The 25,784-nt window shown below is 33.6% G+C and overlaps 3 protein-coding genes, 1 long non-coding RNA gene and 2 pseudogenes across 7 annotated transcripts; 5 read left to right on the top strand and 1 right to left on the bottom strand.

The window, feature by feature from the left end:
- Positions 1-419: 419 nt before the first annotated feature.
- On the bottom strand, positions 420-2,595 carry LOC104792762 (caffeoylshikimate esterase). The gene is made up of 6 exons (XM_010518982.3): positions 2,385-2,595; positions 1,927-2,200; positions 1,703-1,833; positions 1,142-1,279; positions 947-1,045; positions 420-819 (listed from the first exon to the last, which is right to left on the bottom strand). Exons 1-6 carry the CDS (start codon positions 2,400-2,402, stop codon positions 544-546), a joined length of 936 nt encoding a protein of 311 aa, XP_010517284.1. The 5' UTR covers positions 2,403-2,595; the 3' UTR covers positions 420-543.
- A 449-nt stretch (positions 2,596-3,044) lies between these two features.
- Positions 3,045-4,296, top strand: LOC104792761 (large ribosomal subunit protein uL29y). The gene is made up of 4 exons (XM_087454592.1): positions 3,045-3,192; positions 3,304-3,439; positions 3,821-3,977; positions 4,091-4,296. The coding sequence occupies exons 1-4, from the start codon at positions 3,189-3,191 to the stop codon at positions 4,163-4,165; spliced, it is 372 nt and encodes a 123-aa protein (XP_087310718.1). The 5' UTR covers positions 3,045-3,188; the 3' UTR covers positions 4,166-4,296.
- Positions 4,297-6,006: 1,710 nt separating this feature from the next.
- On the top strand, positions 6,007-8,382 carry LOC104792759 (exocyst complex component EXO70H1 pseudogene; annotated as a pseudogene). The gene has a single exon (XR_015559830.1). The product of XR_015559830.1 is annotated as an exocyst complex component EXO70H1 pseudogene (transcript).
- A 3,495-nt stretch (positions 8,383-11,877) lies between these two features.
- LOC104792758 (putative membrane-associated kinase regulator 4) lies at positions 11,878-13,115 on the top strand. Its single transcript, XM_010518979.3, has one exon. It carries the CDS (start codon positions 11,939-11,941, stop codon positions 12,932-12,934), a length of 996 nt encoding a protein of 331 aa, XP_010517281.1. The 5' UTR covers positions 11,878-11,938; the 3' UTR covers positions 12,935-13,115.
- A 2,933-nt stretch (positions 13,116-16,048) lies between these two features.
- Positions 16,049-17,372, top strand: LOC104792756 (uncharacterized). 2 transcript variants are annotated; one of them, XR_015559440.1, is made up of 3 exons: positions 16,049-16,332; positions 16,405-16,660; positions 16,966-17,372. It is a non-coding gene; the product is annotated as an uncharacterized LOC104792756 (long non-coding RNA). The 2 variants fall into 2 exon arrangements; XR_002038513.2 differs by having other exon boundaries at positions 16,067-16,332; positions 16,983-17,372.
- Positions 17,373-19,337: 1,965 nt separating this feature from the next.
- LOC104792757 (tRNA ligase 1-like) lies at positions 19,338-25,428 on the top strand (annotated as a pseudogene). The gene is made up of 19 exons (XR_015559439.1): positions 19,338-19,457; positions 19,583-19,901; positions 19,989-20,039; positions 20,129-20,213; positions 20,651-20,903; positions 21,016-21,086; positions 21,218-21,301; positions 21,530-21,595; positions 21,765-22,048; positions 22,362-22,469; positions 22,564-22,661; positions 23,048-23,108; positions 23,488-23,564; positions 23,681-23,752; positions 23,836-23,912; positions 24,035-24,114; positions 24,309-24,411; positions 24,554-24,745; positions 24,899-25,428. The product of XR_015559439.1 is annotated as a tRNA ligase 1-like (transcript).
- Positions 25,429-25,784: the final 356 nt, after the last annotated feature.

The raw sequence follows: 25,784 nt of genomic DNA, 5'->3' as shown, positions 1-25,784 counted from the left end.
AAAAAAAAACTTTTTCTTCTTTTTTTGACAGCAAAAACTTTTACTTTTTTTTTAGCCAGGTATGGTAAAAAAATTAATTGGTTGTTCTTTAAATTTTCAAAATTGCAACTTAAAATAGCCACTGATGGTGAAAGAGATGGTCTGACTAATTAGGCCAATTTATCTTAGAAAAAAAAATGTGACGTATAATATATAGTTGTTATATTTTTAACTTTTCTAAATTTGTATATAGTTTAAGAATTACCTTATACATTTATTTATTTTTCGATCCAAAAGCCATTGAAACCGGTCAATTTTGCCTATATATATCGGAAGACCTAACTTATCTTCTTCAGTCTAATGCTATCTTCAAATTCGTGTGGTTTTTGAGGGTTTGTTAACGAGTTGTTATGCTATATAGATTCAGAGATTTTCCGTAATTTATAACTTTCAACATGTAACTTTCTTCTTTTTATGGATAAAATTCAACAAGTAACTTCGTATGTATAAAAAAAGACTACATTAAGTACATAAACCATATATATTGCTACATATATCGTTCACTTATTTATGCGTCAAGAATCCATCATGCTTATGTTTTAGCTGAGTCTCCAACCCTCCGTTCGAATTGATGGCTCTATCCTCCAGCCAATTTATGATATCACCAAACACAATTTCTGAATTTTCAGGAGTTTCCCCGTATAGCAAAGCGTGCCACATGTTGGGGTACAACTTGAACGTCTTGTCCGAGCTTGAAGCCACTTCGTATAGCAATTTGCTCACGCTTTTGTCCGTCACTTTATCATCTTCCCCGTGAAGAACAATAAAAGGAATAGATACCTATATAAGTTCAAAAGCCATTGCTAATTAATTATCAAGTTTTACGTGTAAAATGTTATATATCGTCCATTACAATATCAAATATACATATCCAAAATAACTATATATGTATCTTATAATTAGAAACCTGATGAAGATTCTTCTCGAGATCCAAGCTAACCAACAAGAGTTGGTAGGCGGTATTGAGGCGAGGCCGGCCTTTATAGCAATACTTGTTCTCCCTCACCTGTTTAATTCATAAACTATGGTTAGTATTTAGTAACAAAAATTTGATTAAATAAGTAGAGTTGGCTGTCTTATTTAGATTACAATCATCAATCACCTGTTTTCTGATGTGGGCTTCTTTAACTGCAATGTCAATGATATCATTTCCTGGAACTATTTTCCACGTCGGAATAAACTTGGCAAGCTTGATAAGAATTGAGATCACTACTGGATGTGGCTTTACCTCGTCTGCTAACTATACATAACAACATTTACCATATTAGATGGAAGACAAAAAAAAAACGATGTCGACTAATATATGCTTGTAACAATAAGTAATGGTGTCTAAATAGAAACTAGTACTGAGACAAGGGACTAATGAAGAGTGATTGAACCATTTTTAGTATTATCTACGGGCATTTATTGCTAATCCAAAAGTAAAGAGAATTATTGAAAGTTTTTGGTTTATTCTCACTTTACAACCATATTTCTCCGTTTTCGATTGCGACCTTTGATCTAATCCTTAAAAAATCATTAGAAAAATGTATCTCAACTATACAAATCATCTCGAACACTAATTAATCATTCAATGTATATTGATTTCTTTATACGTTAATAATGCAAGACTAAGGATAACTAAACAACAATAAACTACAAAAAAGAAAGAGAGATCACTAACCTTACACATGGGTGCGACCAAAACCGCACCGTCCCAAAAGTCAGGCTTCTTTCTGGCTAAGAGCAACGCAAGTGCTCCTCCCATGGATTCTCCAAGTAGAAACCTCATCTTCCCCTTGTTCTCTTCCTTCTCTACAAAATTATTTTCACCATTTCTTTTATCAAATTATTGAAAATCGAAAACCATATAATGGTTTTCAATAAAAAAAGAAGAAAGAAAGTTACCACAAATTGAAGAGTAGTGATTTGAGACATCATCAACGAGACGATCAAAGTCACTGATATAACCATTTAGTCCCTCGGATTTCCCGTGTCCTTCATAGTCCATTCCATAGACTGCAAAACCGGCCTTGGCTAGCCTCGTGGCTGAACTGTTCATGGTGATGCTGGACTCCATAGCGTAGCCATGGCAGAGGAAGAGAAAGGCCTTTGGTTCTTCCTTATCTGGTTTCCATACACAAGTGAACAGCTTCATGCCTCGTGAGTTCAATATAAAACCCTGCACAAAAAAGCATATAATACTTACATTAAACCTAATAGAATGGTTCTTGCTGGATGCCTGGATCGATAGGAACATAACTAGTAAGTACATTTTTTTGTTTTTTTTTTTTGGTATCATCACTTTTCTACAGTAACAGAGATCTACATGAGCTTGGAAACATAGATAAAGTAAAGACACTAACCTCTTCATACAGAACCATGATTGATGATCCTCTGTTTTTGTTCGGGATCCCGTTTTTGTTCTGTGTTTTATGCAAAAAATAAGATATTTTCTTGTTTTTCAAAAGGACTTGTGATGTGAGAGAAAGAATTAGTTGTTGTCTGATTTATAGGAGCTGAAAAGAGAAGAGTCAAAAGAAATAAAGCGACCCCCCAAAAAACAGGGGAATCCATGTTCAAAACGCTGCGTCTTTGGTTGTTGTAGATAACAACAACGTTACCAGAAGCTTTGAACAAGTCCAATATTTCACTTTTTCATTTTTTTTTTTTGTAAATTAATCAATGAGAATGCTTCAGCCGGTGGTGCTTGACCGGCGCTTAGTTTTTTTTCTTTTGACCAAATGGCAAAATTCTCCGATCGAGTCATTACTGAAATGGCAATCGTAATAAGTTACTAAAAGAACCTTCAAGTTGGGGGTCATAGATAAACATGCATTTATGCCTTTGTGTCAACTTGTACGACTAATGTATGCATCTATTTATTAGAGAGGTAATTAATTGTCAATCACGCTACTCATAATTACACTTTTCTATCACGTTGTTAATTACGATAACGTCGCTAGTCAAAAACTTGTAAAATATGAATTCGTTTTATAAGCCCCGGCCCATGTGAAATCAAACTCGGCCCACTAAATAAAACCTAAAATTCCGGGTTTAAGTGACAGCCGTCATCTTCTTCATTTGTGTGTTTTCTAGGGTTTCTGTTCTTTTATACCAGCCAACAACAGAGTAAGGGCAAGGCCAGAAGAACACCACACCAAGACGCAATGGGTTAGCCAAATTCTGAAACTTTTCATACTGTAACATACAATATCGTACTTTTTTGGTTATGAGATTTGATTTTTTTTTTTTTTGTGTATTTGTGAAATGGAATCTGAACAGCAAGAATCAAGGTTCATGAGCTGAGGGAGAAATCAAAAGCTGATCTTTCTACTCAGTTGAAGGAGTTTAAGGCTGAGCTTGCTCTTCTTCGCGTCGCTAAGGTTACTGGAGGTGCTCCCAACAAGCTCTCTAAGATGTATGTGTTTCCACTTCTCTTACTTTATATACTCTTCTTGTGTGATCAAATGTTGCATTTTATCTATTATGATTTGAATCTAAATTGTATTGCTTTGTTTATGGTTTTAGCTAGTGATAGGGGTTATTAATCATATGTGGTAATCAGGTTTATGAGTATCATTGCCTTTTTGATAGAGTTTATACTTATATATATAACACTTGCTTCTGCTTATGCTTTGCAAATTGTGTAGTTTTGTTCTGTTACGTATTAGTTGTATCCTAGTTCATATCATTGTGCTCTGTAGCTTACTTGGTTTTTGTTTCTCACTGTTGGATTGTTACCAACACGGATTTTTTTATCACATTGATCTCAAATGGGTTCTGTTTTGTGCTGATACAGCAAGGTGGTGAGGAAGTCCATTGCTCAGGTATTGACAGTGATCTCACAGAAACAAAAGTCTGCTTTGAGAGAGGCGTACAAGAACAAGAAGCTGTTGCCTCTTGATCTTCGTCCCAAGAAGACTAGAGCTATCAGGAGAAGACTCACCAAGCATCAGGTATTTTTTTGTGTTTAGTAGTTTTTTCAAAGTGACATTATAGAATTGAGCAAATGGTGTTTTGGTTTATTGTACTGAATGAATTGCTTCTCTGGCTGATGATTTGTACACAGGCATCACTGAAGACTGAAAGGGAGAAGAAGAAAGAAATGTACTTTCCAATTAGGAAGTATGCTATTAAGGTGTAAGCGTTATCTTAATTACATCAATTTTTTGTGTGTTTTGTATTTTATTAGCTCTCTTGTGTGAGTTTTGCTTATTTTCTTTCCATGTTAAAGATTTTGAAAGCTCATCTTAATGAAAGATTTGATTTACATAAGCAGAGTATTATTGTTATATGATCGGATCACTTCATCTTTTATATTACCCGCCTCGGTTAGAATTAGCTCGTTATAGTTGTAAACTCTGTCATCACTAATCATTCGGATTAGTCACCTTGATCGTTTGTCTTGTGCTGTTAATTTCTCTCTTTGATTCTCTGCTTACACCTCGATTCAGAAAGAAACAAAGCATGTTCTGTTTCCAAATTCTAAGTTTTCTTGAAAGAAAATACACCTTGGATGAAGTTTTCCACTGGTTTAGATCGCCGCTACACAAATATGAATTCAACAATCAGTAATTTGATAAATTTGGTGACCCGAGAATATATAACGCAAGGAAAATTGATTATGAGTGAGTACACACCCGAGTTAAACAAATTATACATAGGAAAAAGAAAAATAGGTGCTGTGGTCTGATTTGCAAGATAAGTTGACACATGAAACCTAGACACACCATTTGACAATCAATAGGTAGGAAATGTCGAGTTTTGAAGAATTGATGCACCAAACTGTGTCCTCATGTGTGAATCCTTTGTTGTCACTAAAATTTGTTAGACCAACCAAGATGAAGAGGTTGGGGCTGGGGATAACATGCACAAATATCAAACACTAACGTAGTAAAGAAAGACAAATTTTGAAATTTGACTTTGTGATTACTTTGTCTTATAGGAAAGACTTGACTTTTGTAGAATCTCTTCTGCCAGTTGTTTTCACACTTACTCTAATTCATTTGAGTTTTCCTTTTAGTTTCTTTTGGTTTCGTAACTGTTGAAAACAAACGACTCAATTCAATTCAGATAAAACCAAACCAAGTAGTATTAGGAGTTCTTACGTTATATACGAGCTCATTCCTTAATTAGCCTTTTCTGGATGTTACAACATTTTCCTTGCACTTTGGTTTTGGTTATGAAATGTGGTCGTTGCTATACGTAGAATAGCTTATTGCTGGTCTTGATTTGCCAAGTCAGCGTTGATGCAGAACTTGCTTACATCCATCTATACACAATTGACTTTGGTAAGCACATATAATTTTCTATCAATACGAACTCGTGGCTACAAAATATTTGTTTAGTTAGTAATGCATGTGTATATATCAATTTTCAAACCTTGCCACCATGTCATTATATATAACAATAAGTGTAAATTACAAAAATATCAGAGATAGTGCGTATCTTTTGATCTGTTGGTCAAACACAATAGGTTAATTAGTCTTATATAGTGATTGCATAAACAATTTACCTGAAAGTGATAAATATATGTCATTACCTTTGGTTTCAGTATTTCTCAAATTGATTCATTCAAGTTGTAGTTTCATATTCATTCTAGGTTCTCAAATTCTCCCTGTCATATTTTAACACACAAAAAATGGGTGTTTGGTTTCATAATTTCAATTTATTTGCCAAAAAAAAACTTGAAGGAAAATCACAAACTGAAAATCTTCATTCGTGAAAATCAAATTTAGTGAAAATTTTAACATACATAGAATGATAGACGATATAAGAAGAATCTGTGGAATCACTTTTTTAAAAGTGAGGAACAAAAATGTGAGATCGTTAAATGTTTCGTCGTGTTAACCCCAACATTAAAGTGGACTTTGTCACCAAACTCATAATATTATCTTAATAAGATATTAATTAAACCGTCAATCTATCTACATCATCCTATACAGTATAAAAACGTCGAAATTTCGAAATTTTGCCGAGTCAAAAGATTCAAAGCCACTATAATATATTTTTGTATCTAAAGACTTTCTTACATTTCAAGTATTTGATAATCGAATGATTAAGAAACAAAAATAAAAGATAATATATTCGGTCAGCTATTACACCAGTATGAAACTACATGAAACATTACTTATATTGAGTTTTTAAAACTTGCAAGAATAGAGAAAGCCAGTCAAAGGTTTTGTATTGGTCATTGGTTTACACATTTTGGAACCATCTCTCTATATAACCTTACAGAGACAATCATCTCTCTATAAGTCACCAGCAACTCCACTGAACAAATTAATCATCTCTTCTACAAAATCAGAAAGAAGAGTAGTAAGGAGTAAAAACCTCATCAATGGCGAAAAAAGCAAAGTCTGTTATCTTCTCTTCCTCTTCTCCTAAATCTATCCTTTCTTCTCTTTCTCCATTCACTTCTCTCCCAGCTTCACCTCTCAATCAGACTTTCTCTCAGTCGATGATGGAGGAAACCGTGGAGGCCGCTGAATCAATCATCAAGAAGTGGGATCCCAACTCACCGTCCTACACAAAGATCATCTCTCTGTTTTGTCACAGCAGAAAGGAGGCCAAAGAATTCATCAGATGCATCCGTGACTTACGCAGAGCCATGCACTTTCTCATCTCTCAGCACTCTCAGTCTGCCAAGCTAGTGCTGGCACAGCACCTGATGCAGATCGGTATGGCCAGGCTTGAACAAGAGTTCTTCCAGATACTGTCTTCGAACCGTGACCAACTTGATCCTGAATCTGTCTCTAGTCAATCCTCAGTTTCAAGCAATTCAGAATTTGAAGATGTTATGCAATCTGATGATGATGATGATGAAGATGAGCTGAAGAAGGCTGGTGAATCAATCAGTAAGGTTGAAAAAGCTGCAGCACTTGTGATGTCAGACCTCAAGATCATAGCAGAGACCATGATCAGCTGTGGATATGGTAAAGAATGCATAAAGAGATATAAGTTGATCAGAAAGTCAATTGTAGATGAAGGGCTACACTTACTTGGGATCGAAAAGTATAAGATCTCACGGTTTAACAGAATGGACTGGGGCGTGCTCGAGCCTATGATCAAGAACTGGATCAAAGCTGCAAAGATTGGAGTCATAACACTTCTCCGAGGAGAAAAACTTCTCTGTGATTACGTCTTCTCTGCTTCGAGTACAATAAGAGAGTCTTGCTTTTACGAGATAGCGAATGAAGCAGGAATCAATCTTTTCAAGTTCCCTGAACTCGTTGCCAATAAGGAGAAAAAATCATCGCAGGAGAGGATCTTCAGGCTGATGGATCTCTATGCAGCAATATCTGACCTTAGGCCAGACATAGAACTGATTTTTCACTTTGATTCAGTAGCTGCTGTTAAAACTCTGGTGCTCTCATCGCTTAAGAAACTCAAGGACTCAATCCACACAAGTCTCACGGAATTTGAGTCAACAATACAAAAGGATTCTTCAAAAGCAGTAACTGCAGGAGGAGGGGTTCACAAGCTGACTCGAACAACCATGAGTTTCATATCATCACTCTCTGAATACAGCCGTGTGTTGTCTGAGATCCTTGAAGAGTATCCGCTTAAGAGAAACACCCGTATGCTAGAATCTTATTTCACAGCTCCAATCTTAGAAGATGAGGACAACAACAACCACGCAGTCTCGGTCCAACTAGCATGGCTCATCCTGGTTTTCCTATGCAAACTAGACACCAAAGCAGAGAGTTACAAGGATGTTTCACTATCTTACCTCTTCCTCGTAAACAACATTCAGTTCGTGGTTGACACCGTTCGTTCAAATCACCTCAGGAACCTTCTCGGAGACGATTGGCTCACAAAGCACGAAACAAAACTCAGAAGCTACGCTGCAAACTACGAGATCGCAGCGTGGTCCAATGTATACATATCTTTACCAGAGAAATCCAACACAACAGTACTATCACCAGAGGAAGCCAAAACACATTTCAAGAGATTTCACGCGGCATTTGAAGAAGCTTACACGAAACAATCATCATGTGTGATAACAGATGCAAAACTAAGGGACGAGCTTAAGGTTTCCATAGCAAAGAATATAGTACCGGAATACAGAGAGTTTTACGGTAAGTACTTGCCAACGCTGAGCCATGAGAGAAACACAGAGATGCTGGTGCGGTTAAAGCCAGATAACTTGGAGAATTATCTCTCAGACCTGTTCCATGGGAGACCAATACTTAGCGGCTCTTCTTCGTCTTTGTCTTCTTCGTCTTGTATCTCACTAGGATGTGTAAGAAACTAAAAGGTCACAGTTAGAGCATTTGCTTAATATCACTTAAAAAAGGATGTGAAATATGAAATTATGTGTAAGCCTGCTTATATAGAATCTACTTCTTGATTTGAGTTTTTTGAGTCTAGAATCAAGAATCAAGTACTAAAATCTAACAACATAACAAAACCTGAAATTGTCTATTTCAAAAACAAAAAAAATCGAAACTTTTAACCAAATCCGAGATTGATAGCTCCACAGAGTAACAATTTGACATAACAAAGTAGACCGACGAGTCACAATCTCAAAGTTCAAATTTATGCTATTATCGATTTCGTTTGATTTCTCAACTAAATCCTAAATTTGCATCAACAACAAAGAAAGCGCAAACATGATTCAAAGATACAGAATTGTCAAAATACGAATGAATCGTACCTGCAAACGTAAGTGGTCGGCAACTCGGCATGGACACTCCCAACGGCCGTGCCCAAGCGACATCGTCGTCGTCTCTGTCTAAAAACTCCTCTAGGCTCTAAGCGTCAGCGAGATGAAGATGACCAATTTTACTCACAAATCGTTAAACCGGTAATTCCAACAAATGTCGTAAAACCCGGTCCGACCGGGTTGATCGTCTTTGGTTTAATTAATTTCCGATTTCTTGATTTTATCCCAGGGCCCTTAAACAAAAAAAACGTAATTAATTAGTGGCACGGTATTAGTTGCTTTTTATTCTACTACGTTTTTAACCCACACTAGTGGTTTCATTGATATATTTTATTAAAAATTATATATGATTGATTACGGTAATAAAATATTATCTCATAAAAAAATTAAAATTAGTATTAACAAAAAAAATTAAATTTCAGATACACAATTTTTTAAAATATAAAAATCAGTTGTGTTATAAAATCAAATCTGATAAAAAAATTAAAATTTAACTTGACGTCTAGGCGAGGCAAATCAAACTGATGACCTCACATATCCTAAACCATTTTCTTTGACCACAAAAAAAACGAAATAATTTTATAATCATGAATTTAATTCGTTTTCATATTTAATTGATCGATATCACCTCTGTTTTCGTGTTTTTTATTCAATGTTTTCTTATTTTTCATATTCTTTCTTGTCATTTTCATTGTCAAATTTTGTGTTAATTGTCATCGTAACTTTTACCATTTGGTTATTCGTTATACTCTTTTTCTTCTTCTTCCTCGTCAACTTCTTCACATTCTTCCACTGAAAAACCTTTTTTTAGACTACCACACAACTTGTTAACCCATCAAACTCCAAGAACAAAATCATTTCTTTTCTCATAAAATTTGTGAAATTCATGATTTCCAGCATAGTCAACACATGCACTCAATTATTAACTTATTTGGTTTTAGATCCACTCGTTTAGAAACTTCTCAAACCAAAATCCTTACTTGGTTTATAATATTTTAAAAACATAATAAAATATACTAATAATTATTTATTTAATATGAATCATATGATATATAGAAATATGAATACATTATAAGATCAAACATATTAATTATAAATAAATAATATCAATTATATTATATCATCAAATAATATCAACCGTATCATATTATCAAATAACCGTAACCGTATATAACAATAACCGCTTGAACCGTAACCATATTTAAATGTAACCGTTTAACCGTTTGTTAAACCGTTTTGGTTAAAGTTACAAAAAATTTCTAACCATAACCGATGGTTAATAAACCTTAACCGTGACAACCGTAATAAAACATGTATGTTTGTCGTCCATCTTTCTTATTTAAACCTCAAAATTTGAGTCAAACATCAAATTAAGGTGTTGTGATGTCAATCTTTCTTCCTTAGACCCAAAAATAAAAAATTAATTAAAGAATTTCTATAAAATCATACACAAAAATATGTTTTACAGCTCATAAGAAATAAAAAGCACAAATATAGATAAATAAGATAATTTATGTTTTGCATCAATATTTATAATATTTTAAACTTTTAAAAGGTTTCGAAATATAAAATTTGAACATTTTAAAAATTTTCAATATTTATAAGATTTTAAACTTTTAAAATTTAAAACTTATAATATTTAAAAACTTTTTAAAAGCTAAGAACTTTTAAAAGTTTCAATATTTATAATATTTAAACTTTTAAAATTTTTAAATATTGTAATATTTTTTTTGAAACTGTTTAAAGTTTTAATTTGATCAAATAAAAAACCAGATCAAACCAATAAAACTTTTAAACTTGGACGCCTGATAAATCAAGCTTTCCTGTTCATTCGTTGTTGGAAGCATATTAATCTTATTTATACTGGTTCTGAACTATTGTCTAAAAAATTTCTTGCCGATGTGGGATATTGTGCTTAGTTCTTTGATTTCCATAAATTTAAATTTTTTTTTTAAATTCTGTAAATTTAGAAAATATTAATGAATGACAAAATTTTTTGTAAATTTAAAAAATGTTAATAAATGACATGTCAAATCATGATAGGTTGTTTAAAATAATTCTTAATATAGAAAATTCTGGAAATTGTGTAAAATGTTAATAAGTGATATGCCAAATTTATATTAGTTATTTAAAATCCTATGTAGACGACGTTAAGAGCTTATAACTTCTACTTTTTATTAGTATATATTTATATGTCACGACACGGTATGTATATTGTATAATTTCCTTCAAAGTTTCAAAAAGAACTGTTTTAATTAATGGATGATAAGATAAAAACTCTATAATCATGGAGATGATAACTCAAAAAAGGTTAGAGAAACTAAACCTGGAATCTAGTAACATGTCTTGAACATCGTAAAATACAGTGAGATGTGACTCCTGCCCAAAACTCTAAAGTTAGGATTCATAAAAACCATACAACAATTACAGTGTCTTTATATATAATTTTCTTCGTATTTCTCAATGTATCATACGGGTCACGACATAATCATATTGTTGAATCATACTTAGTGTTAATACATTTCTTCATCGATCGAGTAAACCAATGAGTCAGAAGAAATATCTTACACGTGGGCTTCTACCAAGATAAATTCACACTCTCATCGTCGTCCTTGTCCTGATTAAAACAAATTCAAAATACCAACACACATCTGTGGGAAACACAATAAGTAACATAATTATAAGATCCCTACTATTAAACCAATACTTTAGTATTGTATTTTGATACTTTTGTTTTTATTCTAAAACTTCGTCTCTCTATTCGTTCTTTCATAAATTTAAGTACTAATCACCATTGCTGACGATGGGGAACCCATTAGCTTTCTAGAGCCAATCAAATCATTCTTCAAAATAAAAATGACATAAAATACCTGACCCATCTTTATATCGAGTACAAGAAATTAGTAGGATATTTCGGCAAAACCCGGATACTTTGCTAATCTTTTCTAGAAAATATTTTAAGTACAAGTTTTATTATGGTCCCTCCAAGAAACCATTTCGGAATACATGGTACTCATTCGAACTTTATTACATCCTGTTTTATTTAATTCGTAATTTCTTATCCTATAAGCAAGTGAAAAAATAAAACAATACGGTCCATAGTTGTACCCTCTTTACCAAATCAAAAACCTAACACTAACTCTCTCTGTCTCTTTCTCTTACATATATAAAAGCAAACCACTTCGACTAATATAACTCAACTTATCTCTCTAATCACTCAAACATACCACAAAAGAAACATAAAAACAAATGGCGGCTAATCTAGATCGATGCGACAGTGATGTAGAAGAGGATTACATAGACATGGAAGTAACTTCTTTCACAAACCTAGTACGCAAAACTTTGAACAACAACAACAACCCTCGAGAGTTCGAGTTCCAAATGTCTCATCTTTGTGCTCTTGAGATAGACACAACCACTTCTCCCGCTGACGAACTCTTCTACAAAGGCAAGCTTCTCCCTCTTCACCTTCCTCCTCGTCTCCAAATGGTCCAGAAGCTTCTAGAAGATTACACTTTCGACGAAGAATTCTACAGCACACCTTTAGCAACGGGGACGGTTCCAACTCCGGTTACAAGCAACACTCCGTTCGAGTCCTGCACTGTCTCACCGGCAGAGTCTTGTCAAGTGAGTAAAGAACTTAACCCTGAAGGCTATTTCCTTAACTATTCAAATTCAGTGGTGGAGGAGGAGGAGGATGAGGATGAGAAGAAGAAATCTTGGACCACGAAACTGAGATTGATCAAACAATCAAGTCTTGGAACGAAGATTAAAGCTTCGAGAGCTTATCTAAGATCTTTCTTTGGTAAAACTAGCTGTTCTGATGAGTCATCATGCGCGTCTTCCGCTGCGAGAGTCGCAGACGAAGATTCGTTTTTGAGGTATTCCCGAGTAAAGCCTTTTGGACAAACCAAAACCGAGAGACCTAAAAAACAGAGTAATTGTTCTGTTTCCGGGAGCCATAGAAGATCGTTTTCGGTTTCTATGAGACGACAACCTGCAAAGAGTTCGAACAACAAATCATCGAATAGTTTAGGGTTTCGTCCGTTGCAGTTTTTGAAGAGAAGTACGAGTTCTAGTTCTGAGATTGAGAATTCTATACAAGGAGCTATCTTGCATTGCAAGCAATCACAGCAGCAGAAGCAGAAACAGTATAGTGTTAATGAGGTCGGATTCTGTACGTTGTCAGCTTCAAGAATCGCAGCGAGGGATGATCAAGAACGGGCTCATATGTTTAGGGGCTAAGTAAGGATATTGAACATGATGAAATAAGAGTTAGAGTGAGACTGAGAGAGCTAGAGAATATATTATTTGTTTTCTTTTGTATTTTGCTTCTTTTTTGTTTTACTGTGAGCTCATAAATTGCCAATGCTCCTTTCATGTCCAATAAATTGAATATGAAATAGAAAGCGATTTTTAGATTCAACTCATGTAATTTGTTGATTTGAGGTTTTTTAGATCCGACTAAATACGTTTGGATTGTTAATTAATGCAAATGTCTCCTGTAAAATTCTGATGTGGTAAACTTTATTATATCAAGGAAATTTATTTTATTTTATTAAAATGGTGTATATGTAATCTTCTACAATATTTATATCATTTGATTTTTAATAATACATTTTATTTATGATGTTTGTCCAGCTTGTTTCCATGTAATTTTAATTTCTAATTCTTCCATAATCTAAAAGTACATTACACCACAAAGGCACAAACAGTTTATAAAGAAGTTATACAAAAATTACTTTGTTGTATTGTATGTTTTAAAAGTTTACAACGTCAATAATTCATTTCCATGCCTGTGAAAATGGTGCAGTACCTCTAGTTTTAAACATATATTTTCATTTTAATGTTGCCTGTTAAAATCACCTGAAGTAGTGACGATATTACAGAAAAATACTTAACTGACAAAAAAGAGAATATATTGTATAATTTAATGGAGAGTGATTGAGAGACTGTCTGAAATGATGATTCCCTAAAGACGAGTGTTCAGAGTCAGACAATCGCTATCACCATAGAAAGGTTCACATCTTAAAGTTGAAAAGGAGGATATATCGGGAAACATGGATCCATGCTTCCAGAAAGCTGATTGCTACTTCGCTCCATAAACTCATATAAACAAGTGTTAATTTGGTTTTAAACAAATACTTTATATATCAATGGAGAAATACAGTGTAAAGCATCATTACAAGACATGATGACGTAGACGTACACAGCAACGTTAGAGTTAGGTCGAGTTCCGAACTCTAATTACCCCTTTTGTGATGTTCAGTTTCCCTGTAAAGTTCTCTTTTTATGTCAAGTTCTATTAACTTTTATACATACATACTCAAAGTCTCAAACAATACATACAAGGTCAAGTCCCCTATTCACCAAAACACCATATTATGTTTGATGCTTGCATATATAAAACAATACATATTATGTTTTAGGTTTGTTAGCAATTCGGAATTTATAACAAGAGAGGTTTTATAATTACACAAGAATACGTACCAACTAGTTTTGAATTCGAAAATCAATGAATCTTAACATAGTTTTGTGTTATTGATCCAAGTATGATGGTCTAAGTCGGATATAGTGCTGATCATTGGCGTAAAATAATCGTTTCGAGGAAGCGTAAAATAATCGTTTCGAGGAAGCGTGTTAAAAATATATAAAAATCTCTAGTATAGAAAAAAAGTTTCTCCATATATGTCTCTTACAAGAACTAAAGGACACTTCTGTGAATAAAATATCTAAACAAAACCAAATGACCGGAATAATACCGCATAATTATTCATTAGTCCTAAAACATAGTGTTATTAATTAATAATCAAACAGGGACAAGGGAACCCAAAGCTGTGGGCTGCTTTTTAGCCTATCTTTTGTGTGTTTGATCAGTGCGTGTGCATCAATTTAAACTTTCAAATGAAAGCCTTAAAATAAGATTAATTTGTCTCCAAACTACTCATTTTTTTTTCTCTTTGTTTTCTTTTCTTTCTATTATTTTGGTTGATTATAAAGATATCATCACTCTTTTACCTTGCTAAAAATTTGTTGATCACTAGATATTCATTATCTTTATATTATTTTGGTTGATTATAAAGATATCATTACTCTTTTATCTTGCTAAAATTTGGTTGATCACTAGATATTCACCCGCGGTACATTGCAGGACTATTTTTTCATAAAAATAAATAATTTGTTTTATAGATTAACTATATATAACTAATGTTTAATTTGTATTTTTTTAAATGTACAACCTTACAAATATAGATATATTAGTTAGTATAGAAATTAGAAAGTATTTTGTTTGAGGTGTATTGTTTTATATTATTGTATAAGTGTAGAACATACAATTAAATAAGTAGTGATTTATAGAAGGACCTAGAATCGCATCCGCGCTACAGCGCCGAGGAATATTTCCGTTATCTTACATAAAATTACATATTTGAAAAGTTTTATAGTTTTAATTCATTATAGTGTGGCTTACCGCACTTTTCAAAACAAATACTTCACGAGATATTTGCTATTTGTGTAATAAGTTTGTTTGAAATATAACACTCCTTTATAAATAAATATTTTAAATTTTATATAATTAAAAGAAACGAAAGAGAGTGAAGTATATAGTGGGACTGTGGGAGGGAATATGAATCCAATTGAACAGAAATTTACTTAAGATGTGGCTGTATAAGTTTGCATTTATTAATATGATATGCGACAAAAACATAATAATCTCGATTTATGAGTTTACGCATCGTATACATGAACAATAAACTATTTACCGACTTTGTTTTCCATAGTTTATATACAGATGTTTTAGTTCATAGTTTGAAATTGTGTTATATATAATGTATTATATGTAACTTATTAGTTAATTAGTTAGTTGGACTGTGTTTACAATGGATTTGTAATTATTATTATGCATTTTAAAATAGAAGAATTATTATCCTCCATAGTCCATATCTTTCGAATTTCGACACAAAATACAGATAATATTACAAAATATATTTAATTGATTCCAATTCATTTGGCCGACAAATATATATATATATATATATATATCTTTGATGTAAAAAAAACCGATCTTTCTAGTCTTATCTTTTATTAAAAAGAAAAATATATATATATATATATATATATATATTCTATTTTTTCTAGATTTAAACCGATTTAAATTGTTTTGTTTCGATTATATCATATTCAGTTTTTTTTTTTTGTTTTGTTAATTAGTTGAATTAAAACGAAATGTTCGATTCCTAATTAAATAGTTTTAAAGGCCATGGCCCATGATTAATTAGCACCATCACAAATGATTGTAATTGAACCATAATTAGAAGCCTTTTTTTATGTACAAAGCCCAATCGTAGATATAGATATCTTGAAAGCAGAGATCATGGTGGTTTTGATTGATGTGATCTGATAATTATGGAGATTGAATCCGACTAACTGTGAGAGTTCCGGTGAAGTGGATTGTTCATTTCACTCCAGATGTCATATATATTGATGTTTGCTGCCAAGCAAAGAGAAGAAAATAGTTGAAGTTTCCAAATTCCGGAGAAGCGAATTAGGAGAGATGATTACTTCGCATCGCGGAAGACAAAGCCCCACCCAAATGGCCTGAGAGTATTGATTCCAAAGAAACAAAATTAATCGCGTAAATAAAGGTAAGACAAAGTGTGTTTATTGTTCTCTTATGCTTAAGGCCTTTTAAGCTAAAACATCAGCTTCGCCATTAGCTAATCGAGGAATTGAATCAAAGACAAACGACAAAGCACCGGAGGTGATGTCGGAGATACCATGAAGATCCGAGAAGCTTGGATTGCTCTGATTAATTTGTTGAGAGCCATATTCAAAGATAATTCTTGAGATCCCCCGATTCGTGGCCAATTCGATCACTACCTTCCGCTACCAAGGGTGAAACCACAACAGATACAACCTGAGAGGACCTGCATGTCTTCATATTCGACAACTGAACAATCTTATTTTTACCCAGTAAGCTACATTTCTTTCCCAATAGTTAATAGATATAGTCTTGACTCCTGAGTGCAGATTGATAGAATAAGCTTGATTTTGTTTTTATAGGTTTATAAAGTATGTGAAACGCCATTGTTAACTTGTAAAAATGGAGACCATAGCGCAGTAGAAAATTCTTCTTCTTAATTGAGATGGTGTTTCGTTATACATGTAGTAAAACCAATACATGGTTCCTTCAAAACAAATGAACATCGTTAATGGGTTAAACATGATTACACATATATATATATAAATATAAGGATTTTGAATGGTTTGATTGACAGTAAATTTGTGGTAGCAGCGACAGACAACAGCCATTGGAGAAGCGTTGATAAAAGCCATAAGGGAAAATTTTTCGAAGGTATGATGAATGAACCTTCGTATTTATAGAAGCGCTTGACGTATGAAAAAGTAGGTATAATGTGGAATTATAAGTTTGGGGAATATTCTGCAAAAGCCGATAATTCTGCAAAATGGAGTAGTAAAAAATCTTGGGGAATATTTCGTATATATTGTTTGTATATATCTAAGTAAGGAATGAATTTTAGAATACTTCGACTAAGGAAAATATAGTACGTGTATAAAGAAGTAGTTTAGTAAGATTTCCTTATTTTGTTAGGAGATTGATATCTCTTAAATTAATTGATGAGATTAAATAGCATAATTTTCGCCAAAGTTTGCGTGATAAAGAGTAAATTTCGGGTATTGCTAACAACCGACTGATGTTGTAGCCCATTCAAATTGTTATTACTCGATATCCATTTATTTAAAACCCACTATTCAAATTGTTCATACCCGATACCCATTTACAACCCACTAATGGTTTTTAAATTATCCGACTGATGTTTCCGGTTAATTGTTTAATTTTGCCCCGACCCAATTAATGATAAAGTCATATTTAATCTTGTTCTAGTTGTTTTTATGTTGTTGGCATAGGGGTATTTTCGTCCGAAATACAAGTGGTACTTTTCTTTTACTATAATAGAGATATACCGTGTGTTTTTCTTTTTAATTTAGAGATAGTAGTATTTTTATTATTTTAAATTGTTTATGTACAAGATAATTTTGTATTGTAGTTTTGTATGTTTTATATTTAAAGAATCAGTTCACTTTATTATATATAGTTTTGTTGTGAAATGCAAATAAAAGTTGTTAACAATTATTTGTTGGGATTGACATGAATTCCACATTGTTTTTCTTTTAATAACTAAAGGTTATTAAAGTGGACCCAAGATGTGTGTATATAATTTGTTTAGAAAATGTTTTTATGGAGAAAGTATCTATATATACATTTTTGAAGTACATTTTGGGTTATACCCTTTTAATTTTGCTTATTTAAAAATTTAGTCCCTACAAAATTGCACTAAAAGCAATAAGTAAAATATGGTAAATTGACAAAATCAATTTTTTTTATTGAAACTAATTAATTCTACCTAAATTCCCTATTAATAGCAAATTTGTTTTCTATATATGTGTCCCAAAATAAAATAAAAAATCATAAAAAAATCAATCATTAAACCGTATACACTGAAAAATAAATAATCAGTTAAATTAAATAATTATATATTGAACAAAACAATAATAGTATTATTTTAAATAAACACAAAATATTATTCTGATTAATTATACATTATACAAACAGTTATATTTCATAATTTTAGTGTTTTATCCCGATAAAATTATAATACTCTAAGAATAGTTGTATCACCGCTTATATATAAAAAATACTAAAAATTCAAAAAATATAAGTTTATTACTATATTAAATACTGTTAAAATCAAACATGATTATAAATAAAATTAAATAATTGTCCCGTGGTGTACCACGGGTTAAATCCTAGTTGTTTTGTAAAATTGAAAACTTAATATTAATTAAATTTAATATAAACTTAATATTAATGTTAAAGGGAGTGGTTCCTATTGTTTTGGAAATTTTATTAGGATGAGAAATCTTGTTTCCAAAAATTAAAATTTAATATTAATAAATTAAATGAAAATAAATTAATAATTAATGCTAATGACATGCTTGTAAATAGGTTACAATTCCATGATTTATTGGCTAAATGTCTCTAAAAATGTATATATAGATGTATTAAATTTTGAGTTATGTAAAATAGTACATATTTATGACAAAATGATACTCCCTCTGGTTTTTATTACTTGTCATTCTAGAAAGATTTTTTTTGTTTTAGATTACTTGTCATTCTCATTTACCAATGTAACTTTTACAATAAAGTTCCAAATATAACTCTATTAAACTAATACAATAAATAAAATAATAAATTATTTGTAAGGTTAAACTTGTTAATTTATATAGTTTCTTAAATTGGGTGAAATTTTTTGGAATGACAAGTAAATAAACTCGGAAGGAGTATATTATCTCGATTGCTAGTAATTATAATTGTAGATACCAAGTGTACTATAGTAACTAAAAGTCAAAACCCAAATTCAAAATTCCATGGACGATTGCCAAGTTTCTACGTGCATAGGTCCCATCTGTTTTTTTTGCTAACAAAGAAGTTGGCAAAAAGGAAATTATACCGTGCCACACTAATTAATTACGTTTTTGTTAAAGGGCGATGTGATAAAATCAATAAACCGGAAATTAAACTAAACCAAAGACGATCAACCCGGTCAGACCGGTTTTCGTGACGTTTGTTGGATTTACCGATTTGTGAGTAAAATTGGTTCTCGCTTAGACAGAGACGACGACGACGATGTCACTTTGGGCGCGGCCGTTGGGTGGGAGTGTCCATCCCTACCACTTACGTTTGCAGGTATAAAGTGATTCGTATTTTGACAATTCTGTATCTTTTGATCTGTGTTTGCGCATTGCTATTGTTGTGGATGCATATTTAGGAGTTTGTGGAGAAATCAGAAATTTTTGTTTTTGGTTGGCCAGAAAAAGAGGAGAGGTCACGCTGAGCAGAAGTAGTGGCAAGTGAAACCGAAGATGGATGCTCCTCCATATGAATCCAGTGTGATAGTTCTGTATCCGTTGTTGTTGCAGAAGGCAGTAAACAATCAATTTGGTGGGTTGAGTCTTGCGGAAAGCAACACTAATGTTTCAGTCTTACCGAGTCAAACTACAGGCAAGCAAAAAAACTGTTCAAAATCTAAGCAATTTTTGCTGGTCGGCAGTGGACAAATCGACTTATTGTCATGCTCAGATCAGAGCCACTTTCTATCCAAAATTTGAGAACGAAAAGACTGACCAAGAGGTAAGTGCCCTCCCCCTTTCATTGACTGCTTGTTGTTTGTAGCACTTTTTTTGCTTTATTTACGCTCTTATCTTGATTTTTTTGCAGATAACAGCAAGAATGATTGAGATGGTATCTAAAGGATTGGCAACTCTGAAGGTATCAACAACAACACCCTAGCTATATTTGAATATCTGTATTGACACTCTCAAGTTTAAAACCAGTTGTAATGCACCTTTAATTTACAGGTATCCCAGAAGCATTCAGGCTCTCTCTTTATGTACGCCGGTCACAAAGGGGGAGCATATGCAAAGAACATCTTTGGTAAAATATGTAAGCTCATTTAATCTCTTAGCTTCAGTTATTCCTTCCTTGATTATTGATGAGCTCTGTCTTCACAAAGAATCTTAGACAAAACCCCAAATCAATACAACTCAAACTCAAGCTTTAGATTTGGTTTACACTTTTCACTTTGAAGAAGATAGATTACTTCTTCATTTTAGTTTCATAGTTAGTCATGTCCAACAAAATATCTTATGTTTTCTCTTTCTGGAGTTTTGTTGCCTGCTGATGGTATTCCCTATTCATGTTGCGTTTATGGATAAAGATTCCACACCACATTACATATATATATTTTGAAAACATTCTTGATGAAGCAAAATTGCATTTTACTACTCGTTTTCATTTTCTGATGTTGTTATGTGGTTCTTTTATGGTGAGCTGACGACCGAACCGGTTTCTCATATGCTAACCCAATATTTCATTTGCAGTTATACTGCAGTAGGTGTTTTTTTGTCCTTTCACGGATGTTCAGGGAGGCTTGGGGAACTAAAGCTCTAGAGAAAGAGACAGAGTTCAATGATTTTCTTGAGGTATTTCCATGGACAGAGCTTTAAACAAACCCATATTCCCAATTGCTGCCAGAATATGTCATTTTCTCCCAGGAAATTCACATGTGCATATCTATGGAACTGGTTACAGCTGTTCTTGGAGATCATGGTCAACGCCCACTGGATGATTATGGTAAGGTTTTTTTTGTTTCTTGTTTTTTTTCGTTATGTTTCTTAATTGTGAAAGTCAGATAAGTCTGCTAAAGATGTTCAATTAAAAGGAAATGTTGATTTGCATCTTGCAGATGTGCTAAGGATGATTTTGCTGATGATGATGCTAACTTAATGATCAAATATGAAGTTTCTCCCATACAAGGTATATTTTTCTTTTCTCTGGAGGTCTCTTCTGGCTAGAGAGATTTGTGATTTTGTTGCAATTTCCTACCTCTTTTATTGCATGGTTATCCTGAAATCCTGATGTTGGCCATGTCTTCAATTTTCTTACAGTTGAGAACCTTTTTGATCCGTAATGGCCTATCAATTCTATTTAAAGAGGGAGGGGCCAGCAGCTTACAAAAACTACTACCTTAGGTGAGCTGCTTTCTACGTATGAATATATACATATAGAGTGATGTGTCAAATGTTATAGTGATATTTTTGGTAATCCGGATTCTGATTAACTTGCATTGCATTGTAAAACAAAATGGGGAGAATAGTTGTGCCATGCTCCGTATGTTTTTTGATTATTTAGGAGCTGACGTGATCAAGCTTTAATTTTTTTTTTTTCTTGGGTAATATTATTGTTGTTTCTGCATCCAGGCAAATGAAAATCTGGGGTACGTCAGATGGAAAGCAGAAAGAACTTTGCAAGATGCTTGATGAATGGTACCAGAATCACACTACTCTACACATGTAGCCTAAGCTTTTATAGTTTTGTTAAAACTTATTCCTGAGCAAATGTGTAACCTACTGCCTAGATGCTGCCGTTTGTCTAATAATTTTTTCAGCTTTTTGAATCTGGATTAGCATCTCTTCTTCTCTTCAAAATGTACAGGGCTGCTTACATAAGAAAAAGGTGTGGGAATGATAAGCTATCTTTATCAACATACTTAAGTGAAGCTGAGCCATTCCTGGAGCAGTACGCGAAACAGAGCCCAAAGAACCAGATTTTGATAGGGGCTGCTGGGAACCTAGTGAGAACTGAGGACTTCTTAGCCATTGTTGACGGTGATCTAGATGAAGAAGGCGATCTTGTGAAGGAGTGACACCAGCTACTCCTGAGCACAGCTTTGAAGGAAGCTGTCCACAAGGATGAGGGGTTAATTGTATTCTTTCCAGGTACTCCATTTGCATTGTCTATATATCATCTCATGTATTCTGGTTGTTGGTTTTACTTCATCTTTGTGGCAATGTTTTATATTGAACCTATTAGTAGTAGTAGTCTTTATTAGCTTTCAATAGATTATAGATTATTGTTTGGCTACTTCAGATAATATTAGTCAAAGCTCAAATTTTTTTCCTTCTGACCAGAAGTGAGAGCAACATAATGTTAGAAAGAGAATGGTGGTATATCTTTCTGGATATGTCACTTGATATAACATTTCTGTTAATCTGTTTCCTTGTGATATTAATAATTTAAATATGTTCTCAGGGATTCCTGGATGTGCTAAATCTGCACTTTGCAAGGAGTTATTGAACTCCCCAGGAGGCTTTGAAGATGATCGGCCAGTGCACACCCTGATGGGTGATCTTGTCAAAGGTATTTTCAAGTGTAGGTTTTTTTTTGGGTCAAAATTGCTCTGGTCTCTCAATTTTAGAGTGCCATCTCATGCAATATATTACATACTGGGCAGGAAAATATTGGCCAAAGGTTGCTGATGAACGTCGTAAAAAACCACAATCAATTATGTTAGCTGACAAAAATGCCCCAAATGAAGATGTCTGGAGACAGGTAATTTAATTATACGCTGAGAATCTGTTACAACCTCACATCGATTAGTATCAGGCTTATAAGATTCTCAGGTAGTGCTATAAGCCTGATACTCATTACTAATATCGACCCATGGATCCTTTAAGAATGGCTTTATAGGAGTAGATTTTTATCAGAATCTTTGCAACTATTGTTACATTCGTAATCAATTGCTTTGCTGCCTCGGTTGGTTTGCTGAAGACATATCTTTTTTCGACTACTTGTAACCTGCCTTTAATACATATATATATATCTGTGTGCATAGCTTGTATTGTTGAAGCCTAGTTAGTGGCTGACCTGATGTATTTCCACATCTTGTGTTTCTTAACAAGTCCCATTCCAATATTATTCTTGTAATTTCCCTATAGATTGAAGACATGTGTCGGAGAACTAGGGCTTCTGCAGTTCCAATCGTTGCTGATTCTGAAGGTGTGTAATTATGATCCATTCTTTGTTGTATTTCATTTACCAATCTTCTTGTGTGCTGTTTAATGTGGTCATATTAACTTCAAATTATAATATTTGACCTTTAATTGATTGGATGACCCTGCAAACGCTTTGAGTGTAAAAGGTTGAAAGATCATTTATCTTTTACTGAATTTGTTCCCGTTTTGTTCGTTTCTTTAATTTCTAAGCTTGATAGTCAATTTTCTTGCAGAAGAGTGCAGTTAGAAGTTTATATACTTCGGTTAAAACACACAAATATATTGTTCTGCTTTGTTTCCGCAATTATTGCCTTGTCTCATCCTCTGTATTCGTTGTGGTCTTTTGCTTGATATATACTTTTGGCCCTCTTTTGACTGCACAGGAACCGATACAAATCCATATTCACTTGATGCGTTGGCTTTTTTCATATTCCGTGTACTTCAACGAGTTAACCATCCGGTATGCAGTTGCATCTTATACACAGTTTATCTTCAACTGCATCATCCAACTTTCATCACAACCCTATTCAAATTAACAAAACCGTCGTTTCATTCATATGCAATGAATATTGTTAGGGAAAGCTCGACAAGGCATCTTCAAATGCAGGCTATGTGCTGTTGATGTTTTATTACCTTTATGAGGGAAAGGTATCATCACATACACCACAACTTTTCTTCAAGTATATCTATGACTTGATCTCACATTTAACTGAACGGTCTTTAACTTCCAGAACCGTAAGGAATTTGAGAGTGAATTGATTGAGCGCTTTGGCTCCCTCGTGAATATGCCACTGTTGAAATCAGACAGGTATATGGTAACATCAATTGTGACCTACAAACTCGAACTTGGCACAGCTACAAATTGCAACTTCGTATTTAATTAATTTGTAAACCACTTAATTTAGTTGACTTCTCTTTGCGCATATACAGGAGTCCTTTACCTGATCCTGTTAAATCAGTTCTTGAGGAGGCATAGAGTTGTTCAATCTCCACAGTCGAAGACATGGGAGGTGGGTAGCCAACACTACCAATTTACATGACTTGAAAAGTTGAATAATGTCAAACCGTAACAAATGGAAGGCATTAATAACAATTTAGCAAAAACTAACGAGGAAGACATCATGTTCTCTACTTCTATCTCTTCAGCTCTAACTTTTGTTTGGGTCCTTTTGAACTCTTTTCCTTCTGTTTTTTCTTGATGTAGACTCGAGTCGACGAGAGGAACATACGCAGCAGAGTGAACCCAATGGGAGAAACAACTACGAGATACTTTAGTTGCAAATTCGGAATATCTCAATTCTATTCAGGTAAAAGATACTTTTTGTCATTGAGGGTTCATGAAAAGCTAGCTACAAATCCATGTTATCTAGTATTTTCCCTGTGTCGATATTTCTTCAGCACATGATAAAAGATAACAATGTCTTTTGTTTTCTGGTTTGCAACATTCAGATTCCATTTGAGTCTGCAGCTCATCAAGTGCGGGAAGAGCTCAAAAGAATCGCAAAGGGTGAATATAAACCACCAAGTTCAGAGAAAACAAAACATGGGTCTATTATTTCCGCTGCCGTTAACTTGCCTACTACTCAAAGTTCACAATCAAATTCTTAAGAAAAAGGATGTTCATATTCAAAACTAAAAGCTGTAAGTTCACAAACTTAAATATGACTTTTGTTCCTGCCCCGATTTGTAACGGAGTGAGCCCACATCATTTTTTTTTCCTTTTTATCTTTAGCATCAGAGAAGTCAATGTTATGTATGGGATTTGTTGTTAATAGATGTTTTTTTTCTTATCAGTTGGCCACAGCACACCCAACAGTCGGATCTTTTCTAGAGGGAAAGAAAAAGAGTATACAGGAAAAGCTTGAACGGTCTCACGTGACGCTTTCCCACAAGAAAAGCCACGGGGTAGCAGCTGTAGCCAGCACTTGAACAGAGGTACCCGTAGAGCTCACCGAGGTCATCTACAACGACAAGATGGCTGCTCTAACTGCCCATGTCGGATCTGTGGACGGGGAGGAGACCATAGTCTCTAAGAACGAATGGCCACATGTTACGTTGTGGACCGCGGAAGGCGTTACTGCAAAAGAGGCCAACACATTACCTCAGCTTTACGTAGAAGGAAAGGCGAGTCGCTTGATGATAGATCCTCCGGTCTCAATCTCAGGTCCTCTGGAGTTTTTTCTGAAATCAAACTTTTAACATGGAAGGTTGCTATCACTTGAGGTTGCTCATGGAATGGGACACTTATGGTTGTTATAAATAAACAGTTACCATTGTCATGAGATTTTGAGGTTAATTAATAATATAGATTTTTTAATTGTTCACTCTTCTATATGGTGTAAGTGTCTATTCAGTATCTGCCTTACTGCATACATTGAGATAACAAAGAGGACGACAATGTTATATACGGTGATCTAATCCAACTAGTAATACACTAATGCCATGATGAATTGAGTTTGCTATAAAATCAATGCACTTTCTAGATATATATATATATATATATAGCGTACACTGCAGCTGATCAGTAGCTTGAATAACCTCAATTAAATGGTGTGCTAACGAATGTTTTGAACATACACCAAGGATGCCGTTTGGTTTATTAAGATTATTAAGTGAACATAATCTCGAATTCAAATTAACTTCTCTAGTCTATGAAGTTTTGTCACATTTTTTATATGAA

Source organism: Camelina sativa, chromosome 6 (assembly GCF_030686135.1).
Source record: "Camelina sativa cultivar CO46 ecotype springtype chromosome 6, ASM3068613v1".
Taxonomy (NCBI): domain Eukaryota; kingdom Viridiplantae; phylum Streptophyta; class Magnoliopsida; order Brassicales; family Brassicaceae; genus Camelina; species Camelina sativa.
This window is presented reverse-complemented; position numbering and strand designations above follow the sequence as displayed.